General features: G+C 40.2%; 1 protein-coding gene across 10 annotated transcripts in view; it reads right to left on the minus strand.

Annotated features, from left to right (window-relative positions):
* SETDB2 (SET domain bifurcated histone lysine methyltransferase 2) overlaps window positions 1-22,441 on the minus strand; it is an 80,937-nt gene that overhangs the window by 19,196 nt on the left and 39,300 nt on the right. For 4 of the 10 annotated variants that reach the window (XM_019936597.3, XM_019936600.3, XM_019936599.3 and 1 more), the window contains 3 exons: window positions 21,706-22,031; window positions 17,947-18,035; window positions 13,730-17,357 (listed from right to left, as the gene is read on the minus strand). In XM_019936597.3, the coding sequence (XP_019792156.1) occupies window positions 17,240-17,357; window positions 17,947-18,035; window positions 21,706-22,031 (533 nt within the window). In that variant the 3' untranslated portion in view covers window positions 13,730-17,239. Of the gene's footprint in view, window positions 1-5,485; window positions 5,608-13,248; window positions 13,370-13,729; window positions 17,758-17,946; window positions 18,036-20,963; window positions 20,996-21,705; window positions 22,032-22,441 lie in introns of those variants that run through there. The other 6 variants (XM_073795160.1, XM_073795157.1, XM_073795158.1 and 3 more) reach the window with 6 other exon arrangements.

Genomic DNA, 22,441 nt, shown 5'->3' on the forward strand with positions numbered 1-22,441 from the left:
TGATAAGAATAGAAAAGAGTTTTATTTGAGCCAAACTGAGGACTACCCTAGAAGCCCACTTCCCAGATTACTCTGAGAAACTGCTCTGGAGAAGCATTGTTTCCAGCACAGTTTTATATCTTGTCAGAACAAAGAGCAATAAACGAGTCAGGGTTACATTTCTTCAACATTAAAAAAAAAAAAAAAAGAACAGACTAGCATGTACACAGTGACTCAGTATGGCCTTGGAACCTGGGAAGGGAGTTTTATCATCAAAGGAGTACCAGCATTGGCATCCCAGGAGGAGGGGCATATAATCTTTATTTTTAACATGGACATTCTTTACTTCTGGTCAATGTGTCCTTTTCTCTAATAATTAAAGCAAATGTACAGTGTATATTCGATAGGCCACAAACAGGCTATTTTAGTTAGCATAAAATTCAAGTTAACTCATGTATAAGCCAGAATGACTTCCCTATATCTAAATATGTGAATATTTCTTTCATCAGTTCCAACAAAAAAGGTACTTTGTACTGTATGTGCAACTTTTCTGTAAGTTTGAGATTAAAAAAAGTTGTGTATATAAAAAATAAAGCATCGGACTTCCCTGGTGGCGCAGTGGTTAAGAATCCGCCTGTCAATGCAGGGGACACATGTTCAAGCCCTGGTCCGGGGATCCCACATGCTGCGAGCAACTAAGCCCGAGAGCCACAACTACTGAAGCCCGCACGTCTAGAGCCTGTGCTCTGCAACAAGAGAAGCCACAGCAATGAGAAGCCTGCACACCGCAACGAAGAGTAGCCCCCGCTCGCTGCAACTACAGAAAGCCCGAACGCAGCAACGAAGACCCACCACAGCCCAAAATAAATAAATTAATAAATTAAAAAAAAAATAAAGCATCTAGCATTGTGCATGGCCAGAGAAAGAGAGTGAAAGAAGCCAGAAGAGCATTACAATCGATGCAGAAAAAAGCATTTCATAATATTCAATACTTTAACTTGTAGCAAGCTAGAAATAAGAGGAAACTTCCTAATTTTAATAAAGTAAAAGTATTAAAAAGTATGCACAAATTTAATGATAAAACCTAGAAGCATCCCAGTAATATAAAAAACAAGACAAGGCTCACTAAAATGCTTTTAATCACCACTATAACACAATGTTCTAGAAAAATGCAGTAAAATAAGAAAAAGAAATTAAGAGGCCCAAAAATTTAAAGGAAGAAAAGTCATCTTTATTTAAAGATGAGGATCGTCCAAATAAAATATCCAGGTGAATCTGACTTTTAGATTTGAGAGTTTGGCAAGATCGTTGGATGAGATAAAAAATAAATAAAAATTGACAGTTTTTGTGTATACCAATAATAGCTCACTTTAAAAATGTATTAACAGGGACTTCCCTGGTGGCGCAGTGGTTGGGAGTCCGCCTGCCAATGCAGGGGACACGGGTTCGAGCCCTGGTCCGGGAGGATCCTACATGCCACAGAGCAACTAAGCCTATGCGCCACAGCTACTGAGCCTGCGCTCTGGAGCCCAAGAGCCACAACTGCTGAGCCCATGTGCCACAACTACTGAAGCCTGTGCGCCTAGAGCCGCAACTAGAGAAAGTCCACGTGCAGCAACGAAGACCCAACGCAGCCAAAAATAAATAAATTTTTTTAAAAAAATGTATTAACAAAACAAACAAAAAAACAAACCCAGGAATAGGCCTAACCCAAAGTTCTAGACCTCTATAGAAAAAAAATTGTTGGACATTTTTGAAATTCATAAAAGAAGACCTGGGTTTCCCTGGTGGTGCAGTGGTTGAGAGTCTGCCTGCCGATGCATGGGACACGGGTTCATGCCCCAGTCCGGGAGGATCCCACATGCCGCGGAGCAGCTGGGCCCGTGAGCCATGGCCGCTAAGCCTGCGCATCCAGAGCCTGTGCTCCGCAGTGGGAGAGGCCACAACAGTGAGAGACCCGCGTACCGCAAAAAAAAAAAAAAAAAAAGCCAGGGTTTATCATAAAATCATAGTAATTAAGGGTGTTGTACCAGCTCATTAGTCACTGATAATCTGCCTGTTTAGATGGCCTGTTTGAACTCTCATGCTTTGGAGACCTAACTATTCTTCCAAAAGATAGCATTGAGAGTACCATGTTACACTCTGTGTGATCTCTGCTAATGGCACTTTGGAATTGTATTAGTTAAGTCATTTTAGACATAACATCACTGTGGATCCAACTGTCAGGTATTGAGTTATCAGCAATTTGAAGAAATAAATTTTGAGGAGGTATCGGAGGAAGGAATACGTTTCATAAAACATTACAATGAAGCTCATGACTGACTTTTGAATAGTAGGAGTTTTAAGTATGCTGTTAAAAATCTGTAAGGGACAGTTAAGAAAATTATCAGATTGTAAGAGAAACGTGTGAGCTCGCCAAACAAGGATTTCAGTGTAGATTCTGTCTTTATCAAATGAAGTTAAAGGAACAAGTTACAGTTAAAGTTTGAATGGAAGAGCCTGCCATTGTTGTTCCACATCTGGTTCTTGCTGTTTACATTCCTTTACTGAGCCTACATCTTCATAAGCTTTTTGGCAGGTATACATTGAACACTTCTGTTTCATGGTCAAGACAGGATCAGAGGCCATGGATACTGACAACTGATTTGTCTGTTTTCTTCTTTTTCCATGACTGTATCTACTGCCTCATCTTGATTTACAAGCAAAACCTAGAAAACCTACAAAAATAAGTGTTTTGTGGTTTATCTAGGAATAATACAGAAAATATTCCTTGTTATTTTTGGTGAAGAAAATCAATTTCGTATAGTTTATTTCAACCTAAATAAAATGCGAGTTTTGTTTAAAAGAAAAAAAAAAGAGTGTTGTACCAGCTCAGGAATACACAAGTGACCAATGGAAGAGAATGGAGAGCCAGAAAGAGATCTGTGCACGTATGACAATACTGTTAGAGCAACAGATTAGCATGAGGGTTTGAAACTAGATAGCTGGGTGAGAGTCCGGCTCAGTCACTTACAGCCCTGTGACCTTGGGCAAGTGATTTAATTTCTCTGTGCCTCAGTTGTTCCACCTTTAGTTTGGGCATAATTATAATACCTACCTCTTAGGGTAGTTGTGAGGATTAACAGTTAATCCTGTTAATCTCCCAGAGCTCCTAGGTTAAGCTCCCAGAACATTACCTTACACAGTGAACACCAAATAATAACAACAGTTATCATTATTATCACTACAAATCAGTGAGGAAAGGATAGATTTTTCAATCATAGTGCTGGGGAAGGTGGTTAATCGCATAAAAAAAAAAACTAAAAGTAGGTCTGTACTTTACACTATAATCCAAATAAATCCCAGTTGGATCAAGAAGCTAAATGAGAAAAGCACAATTTTTAAACGTTTTGGAATAAAGACAGAACCTTAGTTCAGAAAAGAATTTCTTAGGGGAAAAATCCTACAAATTATAAAGGAAAATAATGATGAATGTTAATTACATCACAAGCTTCTGTATGACAGAAAGCACCATAAATAAAATTAAAAGCAAACATATATAATAAAGCATTAGAATTTATTTATATGTGAATAAATACATATAAGCAAAACTAAGATCTCAAAGATAAAGTGTAGTCTATGAACACAAGTCACAGAATCGAAAAAAGAACCACACAGGAGCACAGCAAACGAGGTGCAAGCTCACTAAGTAATCTAGGAACTGCAAATGCAAATAACAACGAGAGACCATCTCACACCCATCAGAGAGGAAAACATGAAAATCTCATAGTATCATAACAGACACCAAACCACAGATCCAGGGAGGCACTGTAAAGAGAATGAAACGAAAAGCCACAGATTAGGAGAAAATATTGGTAAAATATATCTGATAAAGGACTTGTATCCAAGATATAGAGAGCTCCTAAAAGTTAATTATAAGACAACCCAATAAACCCAATTAAACAATAACAACCCAATTAAAAATTGGACAAACGATCTGGACAGACAACACCAAAGAAGATATACAAATGGCAAATAAGTATATGAAAAGATGCTCAACACCACATGTCATATGTCATCAGGGAATTACAAATTAAAATATGAACATCATATATACACTAACATGTATAAAATAGATAACTAATAAGAACATGCTGTATAAAAATAAATAAATAAAATAAAATTAAAAAAAATACGAACAACATGAACTCTCATTCATTGCAGGTGGGAATATAAAATGGTACAGCCACAGTGGAGGACAGTTCAGCAATTTCTTTCAAAATTAAACATACTTTTACCATACCAAAAAATAAAATAAATCTCATAGAATCAAGTGTTGACAAGGAAGAAGAGAAGCAAACTCCAAAATAGTGGAAGTCAAACTTGGTACGATCCCTTTGGAGAGCAATCTGGCACATTTAGTGAGGTGCAAAATGTTCCCTTCCTGTGTCCAGCAGTTCTAAGTGCCCTAGACCAGAGAAATTCTCCCGTGAATTAGGAGACCTATACAAGGATATTTATGACAGCTGGTCAGTAACATAAAAAACTGGAAAACCATAAATGGTCATTCACAGAATACTTTAATGGTGATTATAGTCATAAAATGGAATAATATAACATTTAAAATGAAAGATTAGAACTACATTTATCAACATGGATATATATCAATAATCTACAGAATCTGATAGAAATTCTATAAAGTCCAAGAACATGTAAAACAATATATTTGTTTATAAATACTTAAACGTGGTGGGAGCATAAAATTAAAAACACAAGATAATAAGAAACACCGAATTTGTGATGGCAATTACCTCTGGGGAGGGGTGGAGAGAAGGGAACAGAGAGAAGAGAGAGTCCTTAACTATCTATGTTTTTTTTTTTCTTAAAAAAAAAAATCAAGCTGAGGCAAGTATCATATACTATCATGATTTTATAAATCTGGGTGAAGTGTCTATGGGTATCTGTTATATTTGAAATAATTAAAGTATCTTTAAAGGAACTTCATCATAATTCTTTGTGTGTTTGATCAGTTATAAATAAAACTGAAAGTAATCATAAGGTGTTAAGATCTGAAACTTTAAAAAGGGAAAAATATGCTCCCCAAATCCCCACTTAAAATCCCTGGTGGCGCAGTGGTTGAGAGTCTGCCTGCCGATGCAGGGGACACGGGTTCGAGCCCTGGTCTGGGAGGATCCCACATGCTGCAGAGCAACTGGGCCCGTGAGCCACAACTACTGAGCCTGCGCATCTGGAGCCTGTGCTCCACAACAAGAGAGGCTGCAATAGTGAGGAGCCCACGCACCGCGATGAAGAGTGGCCCCCGCTCGCCGCAACTAGAGAAAACCCTCACACAGAAACGAAGACCCAACACAGCCAAAAAATAAAGAAAGAAATAAAGAAGCTTTCATTAAAAAAAAAGCCCAAGCCATGGGCAGCCAACGTGTTACTCTTTGTTGTATCCAGAGTACATTTATCTATTTTGGTATGTCCTTCCCTAAAAGGACTCATGTGTTTTCAAGTAACTTACCAAACAGTTTTCATGAGCAGCTATATTCTCTGACTGTGCAAAGTACAGGACACTACACTCGAGGTCTTTGGGGCAAAGTGCGCATATCCTTTTTTGCAACCTTTCTGCAACCTGAAAGACACCTATAAAGTAACATCCCTGATGAGAAATGGAAAAGTGGAATTTCTTGGTGTCTGCAACTCCTCCACCCATCTTAAAGTAGAGGGCAGGGAACTTGTTTTATGAGAGAGTCTCAACTCCCAGGGAGAAAAAAAATTGGGACCCAAGCAGAAAAGCAACTTTGTATTTTCTTAATGGCTTAATGAAAGAAAAGAAAAAAATGTTTCATTTAAAATGTCTAAACATGAGGAAAACCTTTACTTAAGAAACATAAGCAGGAATTTAAATACAAAGCTCTCAAAGCATTGCCTTGCCCATAGTAAGCTCTCAATAATGATTACTGACATTATAAATCAACAAGAAAACAATGGTGTATTCAAGAAATAATGCTCTGATTAACTACCTGTAAAAAATAATTTAGATCCCTATATCATACTATATTCAAAAATAAATTTGGGAAAATAAATAAATAAATTTGGGGTGAATTAAAGAAGTAAATGAGCAATATACTTTAAATGTGCTGTAATCTAGCATTATAATAAATTAGGAGAGAAAGATACACGAAGGCAGGAGTTTTTTTTTTTTAAGAGCGGAATAAAGAAAGGAAAGAAGTTTAAGAGAAGGAGAGCTAGGAAGAACAGGGAAGAGACGGGGGGAAAAAAGCCAGCTGTTCCCAATATCCACTGGGTGCATGGGTGAGAGGCAATCTTCTCTAACCTATTAGTTTGCTATTAATTTGGCCACAAGCATCCATTTAACATTTCTTTGCCTTTTCCAATGCTCATCCTGTTATTCATTTAGTTTTCTGTGGCAGAAAGCACTTTCAATTTTACCTTCAAATTTTAGTTTTGAAACAAAAATTCATTTAACCATTTAATGGCGAAAGGTTTAAATTTAAATGAGGTTAACCGCTTAAGCGCTTCCTAAAAGTCCTTTTTGTTACTTAAAAGTGTAAGGTCTCTTGATGTCTCTCTTAAACTACATCTTGCATCTCACAATGTCAGAAGACCTCACTTTGGAGCTAGCATTTCTTTCACATTCAGATGAGTTTCTTCCTTAATTAACGTCTGTCTCCTGGATTTGGGTCCTGCTTATTAGTAGGGCTACAAATTAGTAGTCCTCTTGCTCCACATCAACCAAGAAAAAGGGGGGAGACTGAGACAAAACTCCTCAGATGAAATGAAATGGGAGAACTGCTGCTTTTCATTCATCTCAAACCACCACCGAGTTGGGAGCTCCTCTTGTACGAGAGTCACCGCGCTGAGAGCTCTAGACCAGCGCTGTCCGCAGAAACATAGTGTGAGCCACAGGTGCAGATAAAGAATTTCTAGGAGCCTCATTTAAAACAGTCAAAGGAAATGGGTGAAGTTAATTTTACTATGCTTTATTCAACTAAACATATCCAAAATACTACCCTCTCAACATTTAATTAAGGAAACAATTAATTCATTCTTTTGTACTGAGTCTTTGAAGCCCAGTGTATTTTGTGCTTACAGCACCTCTCGACTGGACGAGCCACATTTTCAATGCTCAAGAGCCATATGTGGAGAGTGGCTACTGTACGGAAGGGCACAGCAGAGCATATAAAAAAAACATGAGACAGAACTGTTGCCTGCAAGAAGCTTACAAAATAAACAAGGAGACCAAATAGTATTCTGGAAAATAACAGAATACGTGGCACAAGTAACTGCTGAGTAGGAAATACAATATACGCTATGGACAGAGGAGGAAGTGCTCCTTGTGGGACGGAGTTCTGTCAAGGACACTTCCTTGAGCTGGTACAACCTTGAGATGGAGAGGAAGCGGGGTCGGGGTGGGAGGGACATTGCAGACAGAAGCAGAGATATATAAGAGACCAAGAGGTCTGACTGGGAGACAGAAAACCAGCCAGGCTGAAGAGGAGAGTTCATGCAAAGGAAGCTGGAAAAGAATTTGAGAAACAGATGGTGAAAGGCTGCCAGGAAGGATTTTTTGAGCAGGGGGATAACATGATGAAAGAGTTGTTTTAAGCTCCATTTCAACATGGAGAGAAATACGGTGCACCTGGATAGGAAGGCTGGACATTATAATGCTGTCAACTCTATCTCAGATAAGTGCGGACAAAAAAATGTTGCCCGACAACAAGCCATCAGCCACTGCAGCAAACCCTGTCCCCCCAACAATGTGTGTCCTGAGGGGAATTCAGGATCGAGAAAAAACAGGATACTGGCCCTAGACAGTTACCACACATTTCTAAGGAATAATTTCAACGAGCCCAGACTCTTGCATCTTCCCATACTTAGAAAAGCACTAAAATCATTAACTTAAGAGGTCTGTTTTTTGTTATTAGCAGTAATTGTTTGATGTCTAACTACATGTTTGTTTTCAGCAAAAACTCCTATATATCCTGGCTCATTCCTTACCTCTTCCGATCAGTTCCTCAGAGCGGAGAGCCTGTCTCCCAGGCCACAGTCTTCAGTAAGCTCCCCAAATAAAACATCTCGCAATTTTTAGGTTGTGTTTTTCTTCAGTCAACATAAGTTTTAGATTTAATGCCATTTCAACTTAAATCCCAAGAAGGTTATTTTAAAGAACTTGAAAAAAAATATTATTTGGAAGAACAAATGAGCAAGGGCAGTAAAGAACACTTTCAAAAAAAAAATGAAAGGGTGTCTACCTGATTTAAAAACATACTATAAAGGTATAGCTGGGACAGAAGGTTAGATGACCATGTCAAAAGAAAGAACACAAAGTGCAGAGAGAAGTGGATCATAATCTCTAATTATGAATTTAAGTTACCATAAGGTGGCATTTGCATTTCTTCTCTGGCACTGATGTCCTTAGCCCATTTTTCTATTGGTTTATTCACTACTTCCTTACTGATTTATAAGAGCTTGTAGTGTATCCAGGATACTCACTCTTTGTTAGTCAAATATGTGGACTTTTAACTTTGTTTATAATGTTCTCTGATATACAGAATGTTTAAAGGTTTTGTTTGATGAAATTATATCAATCCTTTATCACTTCTCACTCTTGGGTAGGGGGAACATAACTTAGAAGACACCTCTTCTTTTCCTCTAGAATTTTATTTCTTACATTATAATATTAACGTGGAATTTATTTTATTGTAAAGTATGAGATGGAGATCTAACTTATATTCATAATGGCTAGCCACTAATTTAAAATCTTTTTTCATATATTTAATTATTACATATATTTAGATTTGTTCTACATACTTCTATTTGTTCCACTGATCTGTCACTTCCCCCACCAATACAACACTTTACAATTTTCAATGTTTTAGAATATATTTTAATATTTGACCACACAAAGCCTCCATCCTAGGATGAAAATGGGAAAAAAAATCCCCAAATTTTATTCACCTTGGGCCCAAAATCTACTTCGACTAAATACCGTGCTCTTATTTAAAAGAACACTCAAACTGGACATTAAAATTTGTAAAGCATAGGCTAAAAAAAGTTTCAGGCAGTTAAATTACTAGTGCTAAAATTCCCTAATAAAAAAATATGATAATGTTTGATAGGCTATGCAGCACTCCTTGTGTAAGAGCTAGGTATTTTTGCCTTGTCACCCTTTCCTGTGCAGAGCTGCACCTGCAGACCGGTGAACTGCATTGGGCTGAGCTATCAGGCCGCTGATACCTGAGTGTGGTCCCCTGTGCTTGCTCTGGGGACTCTGCCTGTCTGAGCTACACTCCCAAGTCTGCAGGGTCTTGGCACTTGGGAACACAGAGGTGGTGGCAACGTTGCTGTCCTCTGATCTGGAGTTTCCAGTGCTGATGGACAGAAACGCAAGGTGGACACACAGGCTCCACCTAAGAGTTTTTTCCTGCTAAAACACCCCCTCATCACAATTTCCTAAAAGAGCTTGGCTATTTTAACTTGTTTATTCTTCTAGACTGGGGGATCACAGAACTCTCTGTAGTTGGGAGAGTAACATTATAGGCTTTTACACAGACAGGCACCCCTCACATCTGATCGTTTGCTACACATTATCTGAAACTCATGGACCAAATACATTTGGATAACTTGATATTCCTCACTATCTGAACTCAGGAACTGTATAGATTCAGACAGTGAGGGACAGGTGTATCATGGGGGCTGGGAAGAGTCCATTGGTCTCCATCAGTAGTTGAGACCAAGAACAATGAAGATATGTAGGTCTCCCCAAGGTCTTTCTACTGGGTCTAGCAGGCCTAAGGACTCACAGAGACTGACTCAACGAGAATTCTCAAAAATGAAACTGGTAACCAGGAAAGGTTCTATAGAATGAAGCCGAAGAAAAATTATAAGCCAAGAATACGTGAACTACAACTAACTCAAACCAACAGTGGCAGTCTCGCCAGCAATCTCCAGGCTCAGCTCCACCTGGGAAGGGATTATTAAGGCCACAGCCTCTGCAGGGGTGTCTTCCCAATGCTTCTCTTCCAAGAGACGGTCTTAAAGCTCACCAGACAAGGGCAATCCACCCAGAGGATTGAATCTGGGGTAGTCGGATAGGATGGCCAAGGAACATGTTCCACCACTAAAGAAATGAGTGAAACTGATAGAATGAGATTCACTAACCCTATACTTCCATTTACAATCCCCTTCCAATAGGGTATGGTCTATGCTCTGGACTGGCAACCAATTTATGGTGCTGGCTTGGAAATTCTTTCCTCTTTTCTCCTTTGATCAATAGTTTTCATTGCAGTTTACTATTTTAGTTCTGCCACTGTATATCAGATGTGTAGACGTTATTACTGAGTCCAGTGACTGCATACCTGAACTGACCAAAACAGAAGGGGAGTAGATATTACCTAGAGGCTTGGTAATGGACTTGGAAAATGAATGGCTTTATCACATTGTCTCTGGATGGTGTGACTGGACATAACTTTCGGAGAAGTTTGGCAGGAAGTATATTTGGGATAGCCAGAAGGCATTACTGGGGACAGCTTCAGAATGTGAAAAGAGGAATAAGGATGTCTGTGTTGTAAGGGAGGGGTGGCAGGCAGCCAGGGAATAGGATGTTCAGTGGACTTCCTTAGGGTATCCATTTGACTCACAATCATACACAGGGATAAGCCCCAGCAGGTATGTTTATACTACGTGACTCTCTTTCCCTAGACACAGCTGACAGTCCCAGAGGACCAACCTGCCCATCTCCCACATATACAGAATTCAGAACAGAAGATTTTAGTTCAGATTGGGCTGGTTTCTTGAAGATGTAAAAACTGAGAAGCTGTGAGGGTAGCCATCTTCTATCCCATTATCAGGAAAACTGGACCAAAGAAAGAGAACAAAGCAGATATTCTGAGTGCTGTCAAAGTTTATGACAGCTTCTCAGGCCCTATTTCCTGGCTCTTTCTGATAAATGCTATAGCATCCATGTTCCTGGGGTCTGTGAGTGTGGTCTCCCTGCTTTCCAGAAAAAACATCCCTTTTGCTTAAATGACATCAAGTTGATTTTGTACTATTTGTAGCCAACAAGTCCTAATTAACACAGGAAGTACCATGACCTGATCTGTGTGTAGGCACGTGTGAACGTATGTGCGTGCGCACATGTGCACTTGAGAGTGAGTTTCAGCAGCAGCGTGGACAGTGGACTGCCCTGCCTTCACTGTTTTCTACCTGGTTCATTCTGATAATCTCATTTCCCTCCTTCTGCTTTCCCTGTCATGACACCACTTCATTCTTCACGTTGCTGCCAGAGTGATCTATCTAAAATGTACATTTGCCCATGTTTCTCTCCTGCTTAAAAACCCTTCTCTATCACCTAAAGATCAGAAGCCAAGCTCTTTAGTGCTACATACAACCCCGTTCATTCCTTCAACATATACTTAATGTAGAGTTTTAGGCACTAGAAATAAAGCAGGGAATAAGATGTGAATTTCAACTCTCATGGAACTTACATTTTAGTAGTACAGAGACATCAAACAAGTATTATTTCAGGATGTGGTTAAGTGCTATGAAGAAAGAGCAGGGGAAGGAGGTAGAGATTAATGAGGGTGGGGAGGGCTCTTCTAAACAGGATGGGCAGGCAAGGCTGTGGAGGGTACATTTGAGCAGATATTTGAATATGGTGGGGGGCTTAGAGGACTCACAGTGCAGTGAGGGGTAGCAGAGTCATCAAGATGGGTAGGGGCTGGATCAGATCAGGACATGGGGTACACTGTAGCCACAGTAAGATTATTCTGAAAGTAATGAGAGACTATTGGAGGGCTTTGAGTAGGAGAATCACATTACTTTTTGTTTTTTAAAGATCATTTTGGCTACTGTGCAGGCTTGTCTGTATGAGAGGCTGGAGTGGAAGCCAGGGGACCAATAGTCCAGGCCTGAGATTATGGTGGCTTGGATGGCAGTGATGGAAGCGGTGAGAAGAGGCCAGGCTTGAGATATATTCTGAAGAAAGAACTGACTGGTCTGACTAATGCATTAGTTGGGAGGTAAGGAGGAAAGAGAGGCACCAAGAGTGGCACTGGGGTTTTGGTCTGAGCAACCAGGTGAATGGAATGGGGAAGGCTGGTAGTGGCTGAGCAGGTTTGGAGTGTGTGGGTGTGTGCAGGCAAACAGGAGTCTTCTTTGGGACATATTCAGTTTGAGATCGTTCCTGGCATTAATGAAGTTGGTTACACAAGTCTGGAGTTTGGGGAAAAGGTCAGGATGTAACCTCACCTCCGGTAACTCCTCATCTTGCATTCTGTATACACACTAGCTAAATGAAATAGTCAACTGCTTGGCTTGTGGTTGCCACATCTGATGTTTTATGGCTGGTGCCTTTTTTCGAGTCTTCACCTCTTTCTGGACCACCTTTTCAAGCTTTGTATCTCTGGGTGACGCTTTCTCTTTAAAACTAAGGATGTTCCTTGAACACCAGGCTGAGTTGGAGGAGCTCCTCATTTGTGATTCTGTGGTTCTTAGCAGGTCACACAGGAGTTGCCTATTAGACTCTCTAGGGCAAGGTCTGCCTAACTCGTCTCTGCATCCCCGGCACCTGGTGCTGAGCCTGCACAGGGTAAGCGCTCTACATCTGCTGAAACGCAGGGAAGGAGCCCAGCCAGAAGGCTGTTGCCTCACTTAATGGGGAGGGCCACAGACTTGAACTACTCATGGAAAGGAGGGGATGGTTCCAAAACGTTACATTCTCTGTGGAAACTTCTCAAACTGCTTCCTGAGGCCTAGCTGACCACTTCTCTTCAAGAGGGGTCCCCCTCCAGCCTTCCTCCCTAGAGCATTTCTCCGACTGCATTGTTTTAGGGGTGGGTGAAACCGCGCTGGGAGAGTAAACTCCCAGGCATTTCCTTCGGTTTTCCTTGCTGGCTGTATTCCTAGAGTTGTAGGACTGTAGCAATGGGCTGTTCCATTAGCAGTGGGTGAGGTAAACGGTAAATAAACGGTAAACGGAAGGCAAACCCTCTCCTTACGAGAGGCCCTGGGCAGCGGTCTGGGAGCCGGGCCGCCGGCGGTGGACGCCCAGAGGCCGAGGGGCTGCTGAGCCAAGACCTCAGCGCTGTCTCGGGAGGCGGGTTCGCGGGCCCCCAAGCGGCGGCGGCCGAGGGGCTGCTGAGCCAAGACCTCAGCGCTGTCTCGGGAAGCGGGTTCGCGGGCCCCCAGGCGGCGGCGACCAGGGAGCTGCCCTGGGCCCCGACTGCCCCTGCCGCCCCCCGCCCCCCGAGCAGTACTCACCGGTTGGGTGGGGGACCCCGTCCCGCCCAGCCCGGGCCTCGGACCAGCTGGCGCCGCAGCTCGACTCGGGCTCGGGAGGTCCCGCCGGCTCCATATCTGCGCACTGCGCCCGCGCAGCCGGAAGTCCGTTTCGGCGAAATCATGATGATTGATCTCCCCTACCCGCGGGAAAAGTCCCGAGCAGGAAGAGACCCGTCGGCTTTGTAGATGCAGTTCTCAAACAGAAATTCGCAACTTCTCCAGATCTGAGTCTGAATTTGAATTGCTTTTTTTAAAAAAAAAAATCATGCCAGGAGCTCCCCACCCTGCGCCCACTTAAGCGATAGTCGGAGTAAAGGTGGCCGAAGCCCCTGGACTCAGCTGGAGAAATGATTGTTCTTCTGAGGGTTTATCCATTATTTTCTAAAAACTGTATCACACCAAGTCTGGCCTAAACAGGTCTATCATAAACGGACGCAGAATTAACTGACAGTAATTCCAGTTGCAGTCGCAAGCCTTTATTTAGCACCCATTGGGTACACAGCACCATACAAGACAAGGTTTTTGGTGCATGGAATCACACATGTAGAGAACACAAACGCATAGAATTAAATTACAGTTAAAAAATAAGTTGCTCTGTAAAAGCAGCATGTAATAGCTGGTGGTTTGCTGAGGAACTAATCAAAGGAAAACTCCTGGAGGTCTTGCTTTTTGAGCAGATTTTAAAGAGAGGAAAGGAGGCAAACTGGGGACAAAAGAGAACAATATTAAAAAGGATAACTTGGATAGTCTTGACAAACACAAATGGATTACAGAAGCAAGAGTGTGGAGATGCAAAACGGGAGAAAAGAGCACGCTCTGGCAGCAAAGTTTTTTTTTCTTTCAAGCAGTAAGATGGAAGAGTACACCTTGCCAGGCCAGAAAGAAAGTCCTAAAGAGACTGGATAAGAAACTGAAGAGCTCAGCTAGGTCAGGTGAAGCAGTTGAAGAGCCCCTTACCCCGCTCTCAGTTTATAATCTCAGCTTTTCAGTGTTCCACTCTTAAGAATGAGCAGACTTAACACACATATATGGAATCTAAAAAAAAATGATTCTGAAGAACCTAGGGGCAGGACAGGAATAAAGATGCTGTCCTCTATGCAGACATGGAGAATGGACTTGAGGACACAGGGAGGGGAAGGGTAAGCTGGGACGAAGTGAGAGTAGCATGAACATACATACACTACCAAATGTAAAACAGATAACTAGTGCGAAGCAGCCGCATAGCACAGGGAGAGATCAGCTCGGTGCTTTGCGTCCACCTAGAGTGGTGGGATAGGGAGGGTGGGAGGGAGACACAAGAGGGAGGAGATATGGGGATGTATGTATATGTATAGCTGATTCACTTTGTTATACAGCAGAAATTAACACACCATTGTAAAGCAATTATACTCCAATAAAGATGTTAAAAAAAATCCCTTATTTAAAAAAAAAAAAAGAAAGAGCAGACTGCCAAGATCTAACTAACTAACTGAGGAAAGCCTAAAACATGAACGACAAAGACCAAAGGACACATACAGGGAAAACACAGAAACAAACCTTGCAGGTCACAGAATATTCAGGAAAAAGATAATATAGATATGAATGCCTGTATGTATGTTACACTATATAAATAGTATTTTCAAAGAGATAAGATACTGCAACCATGAACCAAAAATAGGATATTGAAGAAAAAAAACATTCAGAGAAGAGAGCTCTAGAAATTTAAAATGAGACCAAAAAAAAAAAACCTAACCAGAACAAAACAAAACCCAATCCCCACCCCGCAAAAACCCCCCAAACAAAAACCCAACACAATAGGCAAATTGTAAGATTAAGTTGAGGAAATCTCCCAGGAAGTAGAGCAAGAAGACAAAGCTGGAAATTAAGAGAAAAGATAAGAAAATGAGAGAACCAATCCTGGAGGTCTAATGTCTAGATAAATAGGAAGAGACAACAGATAACAGACAACAGAACTATTTCATTAAAGAAATATAGTTCAAGAAAATTTCTCTGAAGAACAAAGTTTTCAGATTGAAAGATCCCTCCCACCAAGCACCTGGTATGAGGTATGAAAACTAACTCTTACTGGGAACAGAACATTGGGACAAAGAGAATGCTATAAGCTTGAAAAAAACTGGCCACGTATACAAAAGATAAAGAACGGCTTTATCTGACTTCCAACAGTCACCCTGAAGGCCAGAGGTGAGAACATTTTCAGACTTCAAAGCAGCAACACTGGAATGTAGCAGATGTGTTCAAAATTGGGTATGGAAGCTACTCACGAACTGAGTACCCATACCCTGCCAAAATAGCAATCAAATGTAAGGGTAAAATAACATGTTCAAACATACAAGGGCTCAAAATATTCACCTCTCATTTCTCCCTTTCAAAAGCTACTGGAGGATGTGCTTCACCAATATGTGGGAGTAAATCCAGGAAAGGGGAAATAACGGGATTTAACTGGCAACAGACCTGACATAGGGAAGACAAAGGGAATCTCTAGGATGCTGACGGAAGATGACAGCTGTGAACCAGTACAGAATGAAGCAGATCAAGATGTTGATTTCTGCACAAAAACATTTTCCATACTTATCAAGTGTCTTCACTTTATTTTAGTGCATTGCCTAAAATTCCTGCATCTTTACTGTGAATAAATGGACTTCTCAACTTTCCTCATCTGTCTACAGGCTGTTTGGGTTATAATATTTTGTTCCCTTTCCTAGCTCTTTGGTTTCCCACTCTCTAAACCAATTTCAAGTTAAATTTTTATTTAGTTCAATATTTTAAAGAAATTAATCGGGTCCAAACTTAGAAGAGATTTTTGTTTGAAAGGTAACCAAACTAAACCCAGAATCAAGATCAAAAAAAAAAAAAAAGAAAAAAAACCCCTCAAAAACCAGAACTACTTTTAATTACTCCTTTTTGAGCTAGTATTCCCATCCTGGTTCCTAGTGGGAAGTTCCTGGCAGCCAAATGTATATCTTTGTTATAGATAAAATTAGTTTTAACTCTTGGAGATTCTCATCCTCTTTCCACTAGACAATCATGGTCAGGTAACCTAGAGCAAAGTAACTTTCTCTAGGAAAATAATTTGCACATCATGCCTAGGAGAGTCCAAGGGTCTGTTTCAGACTTTGCAGTTCAGTAGAATTGTTTTGTTAAGTGAAATTCTTGCCCAGCACAATCTCTTCTGGCTTAAATAAGCCATGTCTGACTATTTTCTAAGTTTCCTTTTCATAAGGCTCTATCTAGAACAAAAATATTCTAATTCCTCCAAGTTTCTACTCCCTCCTTTCCTGTCCGTGTTTATGTGGAAGGAGTGAAGAGAATCTGTGGAAAAGAAACTGAATCGCAAAGAGTGTGCCAAAACCTTCCCCACAGGAGAGCTTCTACCCCTTCTCATTCAAACGGACTGATGGGACACTTTCACTGAGCCAGATACAGCTTCTCCAACTAGCACTAAAATACTTGGAAGTAATATGCATGAAGTGAATTTCGACAGATGCTTCAGGCTCTGTTGCCCACCTTATGGTTCACAATGGTAAATTATTTGCCAGGAATTAAACATAAATAAATTTTGTAGGTAAAGATGTGAGCTTTGGCCCTTTGGGGCCATGAAAGTCAAAGATAATTCCAAAAGCAATAAGAAGTGCTGAAATCAATTGTGACATTTGTCTTTCTTAATATATAATTTACAAATAAGTTACAAATTATATAGCAGTATTTCATATAAAATATACACTTCCATCCTACTCATGTACAGTTGAACAGCAGTAAGAATAAAGAGATACCCTATGCATATGAAAATGTCCTTATTTTGTTCCTAGTGTTTCTAAGTAATGCAAATGGACCCCCCAACAAGGGTAAACTGAGAGGAATTCTCTTGATGGATCATAACCTAAATTAATGCCACTGACCACTGGGGTTTCTTTTGCATGACTCTAATTTCAGCTTGATAAGCTAATTTCATGAACAGGCACTAGCTACAGATTTATAATATTTTTTTCCTACACTTATTAAACCCACATTGGCAGAATATTTCTTTTTCAGGCATAGTCCCAGCTTCATAACCATAATCCCACGTTAGTTCTGTTCTTGCTTTCACATACCTAGAAAGTAGAAATTTTAAAAATAATCATAAATTACCCTGAATAACTACCAAATGAACCAAGTTTGATTATATCAATTTTCATATTAACATCATTAACCATCCTCAAAAATATGGTTTTCTCTCTCTCTCCAACAACAACCAATTAGGAATGCTCTTTTATTAAGAATAATCACTTAAGTTTTATTTCAAATCTACTAAAATCATAAGTAAGAAGAAACTTGTCAATATCCACAAGGAAGGAAGTGTGTTTTGCAAACAGTGGAACCCAGTAATGTGATGAGGCATGTGGTGTGGTAGTTGGGGGCAGTTTGGACTCAAAGATGTAGCATTCTGCATCATTTATCCTCTGAACTGAACTGGCTGAGGCCTGCCATCCTTAGCCTTTTCAGGCATTAACTCTAAGAGGAAATAAGAATGAAAATTTCAGCTATTTAAAATTTTATTGACCACAAACAGTTTGGGATAACTGAATATTCTAGGGTGCCAGATATGTGGGGCTATAGCATATATCTTCTCTTAATATTTTTCTATTGTTATTTTTAAAGTCACAATTTCAAAATGAAATCATATAAAAAAAATTTTCAAACCTGTTGGTGAAGAACGCCACCAATGGAAAATTTCTGTCATGTGTTTCTACAAAAACATTCTGTACCAAAAGATTTGGGCAACAACTATGCTGTTAAAAAAATAAACACAGAGGTTAGACATAGCATCAAGTTTGATACCTTGTTCTTTGCAGCATTAGAATACCATTCTGTTTCCAACACATCTAACTTATTTTTGTTTATATCTTTTTTTCCTGACTAGTATAGCTCATTACAATTTTGTTGATGGTAGGAATCCATTCAGAAAAGCCCTGTTTTGACACTCTTACATCTTTCCAGTAGAAAGGCAAAATGGTGCAAACCCCTATAGAAGATAATCTGTCAGTATTTATCGCTATTATAGATGCATATCTTTTGATTCAGCAATCCAGTATCTGGAAATGTATCCGACAGATATATCTGCACATGTATCCATGTGTAAGATTATTCACTGAACATTGTTTTTAACAGTAGAAGTTTGGAAACAATCCAAATATCTACCTAAAGAGGATTGGTTACATGAACTTTAGCATATCCACACATTGGAATTCTATGCAGCTATTAATATAAACAAAAAGAACGAGGAGCTCTGTGTACTGATTACAAAGATCTCCAGGGCACGTTGCTAATTAAAAAAAAACAAGGTGTAGGATAGTAAATATAATATGCTATCTTTTATGTAATGGGTAGGAATAAGAACATATATTTATATTTACTTGTATTTGCATAAAGAAACTATAAGAATACACAAAAAAGTAGTAAAAATGATTTAACTATAGAGGGTGGAGTGGGGGCCGGGTGAATGTGGGCACAGTACATTTTTTTTAAACAAAACAAAAAGTTTAATATGAAGAATGTATATGACCTGAGTTTTACAACACAGTCAAACAGACCTGTTGGAAAGGGTACCTGTATACGTAACTGATTTCTCTGCTGAACATGACCTTCTCCTTTCTCCAAGGCTTCTAACATGATGATACTATTTCCTCCTATTACCACCATTCCAATATTGTTCTGTTGCCCACTAGCTGCCACCTCTACACATTCATCTATCACCAGATTCATAAAGGGATCAAATCCCAGCAATTTTCCTCAGACATATTTGCCACCATTAAATTTCAATGATAACTTCCTGTCCACACAGTTTTTTCAATTTGGGCCTGGTAAGCTTTACTCATGGTGCCTACTTGGCAGGGTCAGAGCTACCTTGATACAGAATTCTGTTTGGCTGTATGTATGTATGTAGGTATTCTCTAAGGCTTTTTATTTTATTTAAACTTTGAAATCTTGTGAATGTATTATCTAAGTAGAAAATTAAATTTAAAAAGAAAGAAAAGCCCGTTTTTTTCCTCCTATAAAGAAGGGATGGACCCAGCTGGTGAAACCAACCATATAGTTCTCGTGCAGCCACCATTCAACACAACCTACCAGAAAGGAAGCCACAACAGTCCTTTGCTAGAGATCATTCTTTTTTTTTTTTTTTTTTGGTACGTGGGCCTCTCACTGTTGTGGCCTCTCCTGTCGCGGAACACAGGCTCCGGACGCGCAGGCTCAGCGGCTGTGGCTCACGGACCCAGCCGCTCTGCGGCATGTGGGATCTTCCCAGACCGGGGCATGAACCCGCGTCCCCTGCATCGGCAGGCAGACTCTCAACCACTGCGCCACCAGGGAAGTCCTAGAGATCATTCTTTAATGATCTTCTGGCTCTCCTGGCATGTTTAATAGCTCCTGGCATGTTTGGCAATAGTGTAGAAGTAGTGAAAGTGGAATAGAGAAAAGCAGTTGTAGGAAAGAGGAAGGGAGGAGAGGATTCTGTTCCCTGTTAACCAAGTATCCTCCTAACTAGGACAGAGAAAAAGAAAAAAGCCAAATAAAGATTTATCTAGCAAGGAGAAAAGCTCTTTGGTTTTAAAGATTTTCCGACTTAAGAGTATTTTCTCTTCTGATGGCACCTGAATTACATGTAAAATTATCACTGAGGGCTTCCCTGGTGGCATAGTGCTTAAGAACCCACCTTCCAATGCAGAGGACACGGGTTCGAGCCCTGGTCCGGGAAGATCCCACGTGCCACGGAGCAACTAAGCCCGTGCGCCACAACTACTGAGCCTGTGCTCTAGAGCCCACGAGCCACAACTACTGAAGCCCGCATGCCTAGAGCCCATGCTCCGCAACAAGAGAAGCCACCGCAATGAGAAAGCCCACGCACCACAACAAAGAGTAGCCCCTGCTTGCCCCAACTAAAGAAAGCCCGCGCGCAGCAACGAAGACCCAACGTAGCCAAAAATAAATTAATTAAAATAAAATAAAATAAAAATAATCACTGAACGTCAACTTCAAACTACTCAAAAGTCATTTTAAAGAGGTGTTGAGGAAATTCCCTGGTGGTCCGGTGGTTAGGACTCCACTTTCACTGCTGAGAGCACAGGTTCGATCCCTGGTCAGGGAGCTAAGATCCCGCCAGCTGTGCGGCGTGGCCGGGGGGCGGGGGGGAAGGGAGTGTTGAGCTTCGCAAAGGGAATGCATAAAAGAATCATGGGCCATGCATGCTTCCCATTACTTTAAGGGAAAAAGCAAAGCTGCCCATCCCACTAATTCAACCCCAGAGAGGAAGAAGAGCTCTGATACAGATCAAAGAGAAAAATTAAGGCCATATCCAGGGATCAGAGTACTAGAGTGGACCTTTCCAAAGATGTGTGGAGGGTATCAAAGTTCCCATCCTCCTTCCACGACTCCTCTTCACTCTCCTGGATAGGATAAGCAAGGACAAAGTGGAGCCCAGAGAGTACGGGGCATACAGGTGGCTTCCACATGGTCCAGTTGGCCAAAGAGAGTCTATATACACACTGGGACTAGAGGTTGAAGCGGATTTTTTTTCCTGTAGGATTCCTGAGACCATACATTCTTTGATAAACATGTATGACGGTAGGAGGCAGGATAGAATAGCAGTATGATGGGAAAGCTACAAGGTAACTCCACACTACTCAGTAGTTATGGCCAATAATACAAGTTATCCCTCTTACCATGAAGATGCCAGGAGTCTTAAGTCTTGAACCTTAAAATCAGAGAAATCATAAATATTTCTCTGTATAAACAAAAATAAATCTCATTACATATATCCCAAACAGAAACAGAAAACGACTATGGTTTAGGAATAAAAAAGGAGTAAGATAGTAAAATGCAATATTCTGATAAATGTACTGGTTTTCTGTACTAAGCCACTAAACCACTCAAAACTTAGTGAGAGTAAGCAAAACATAAGTACTCCCAACTGATTTTTTTGAATAGATAGAGGCATTTCACTGTATTATATAAGACACAAAAGAGAAGCTTATTCTATGAGTCCCATTGTGATATTTTTTTGAAGTAATGAATCTTGAAAACCTTTCAATAAACATATATGATTTTCTTACTATTTCTTATAGCTTTCTCAAGCAAATGTTTACTGTGTGCCAGGTACCTTTTAAGCACTTTATATATAATACATTTAATCTTCATAACGTCCTAGACAGTTATTATTATCTCCATATTATAGGGGTGGGAAATACAGCATAGAGAGGTCAAATAACATGCCCCAGGTCATGTGTGGAGGACTGGCATTTTTAAAAAAATTTTTTAATTGAAGTATATTTGGTTAGGACTGGCATTCTAATCTAGGTAGTCTGGCTTTGGAGTCTTTTAATCATATTTTCCTCATGATTTTGTTAAGAAGCCTAGGAAAAAAAAAATGTGTTTAGACATAGGAACCTCAGCCCATATACTCACATTAAGGAAGCGGCCCACATTTCCTTCTTTTGTGGCATCCAATAAAAACACACTCCCTTTATTGAATTTCTTTAGAGAATCAGATGAAGCATTCTTGGTTTCACTTGGTAACTCTTTATCACAAAAGACCTGCTGGTTTTGACATGCTGGAGATTTTTCCTCTTGGGGCTTTTGTATTTGAATCTCATTCTGATCATCCAGTGTGACTGTTTGGTGACATCTGCCCCCTGGTGGAGTTTCTTCTCTACATTTAGTTATATCTATCACATCTGATTCAATCACAGGGTTGTCTTCAGAATCTTCAGCTTGGTTTGAGCTTGAGTCCTCTAATAAACGTTGTGGAAGGAATTGTCAGGAAATGTAATTGGCTGAGCAACAGTGGTGAGAGTAACAATTCTAATTAAATGCAAGCTGTGCTAATTATTGCTAATCCTTACAATGTATTAAGGTAGACAGTACTCCAATTTTACAAATGAAAACTTCAAGCCTCTGAAGGCTTAAGGGATTCACCTAACTAGCAATAGTAATGAGAAGTGGGGTAAGAAACCCAGAAATATCTGACCCCAAAGCCTGCCTTCTTTCTACTACATAACAATGCCTTTTTATGAATCTGTATACATGTTGCTTCCTGTTACTGTATTTAATCTCTACTCCTTAGAAACTGACTTACCTCTCTTCAACTTTGGAATCTGCATTTAAGTGTATTCTAAACAGCTGTAACAGAGAGGGTATTTAG

Source organism: Tursiops truncatus, chromosome 18 (genome assembly GCF_011762595.2).
Source record: "Tursiops truncatus isolate mTurTru1 chromosome 18, mTurTru1.mat.Y, whole genome shotgun sequence".
Lineage (NCBI taxonomy): Eukaryota > Metazoa > Chordata > Mammalia > Artiodactyla > Delphinidae > Tursiops > Tursiops truncatus.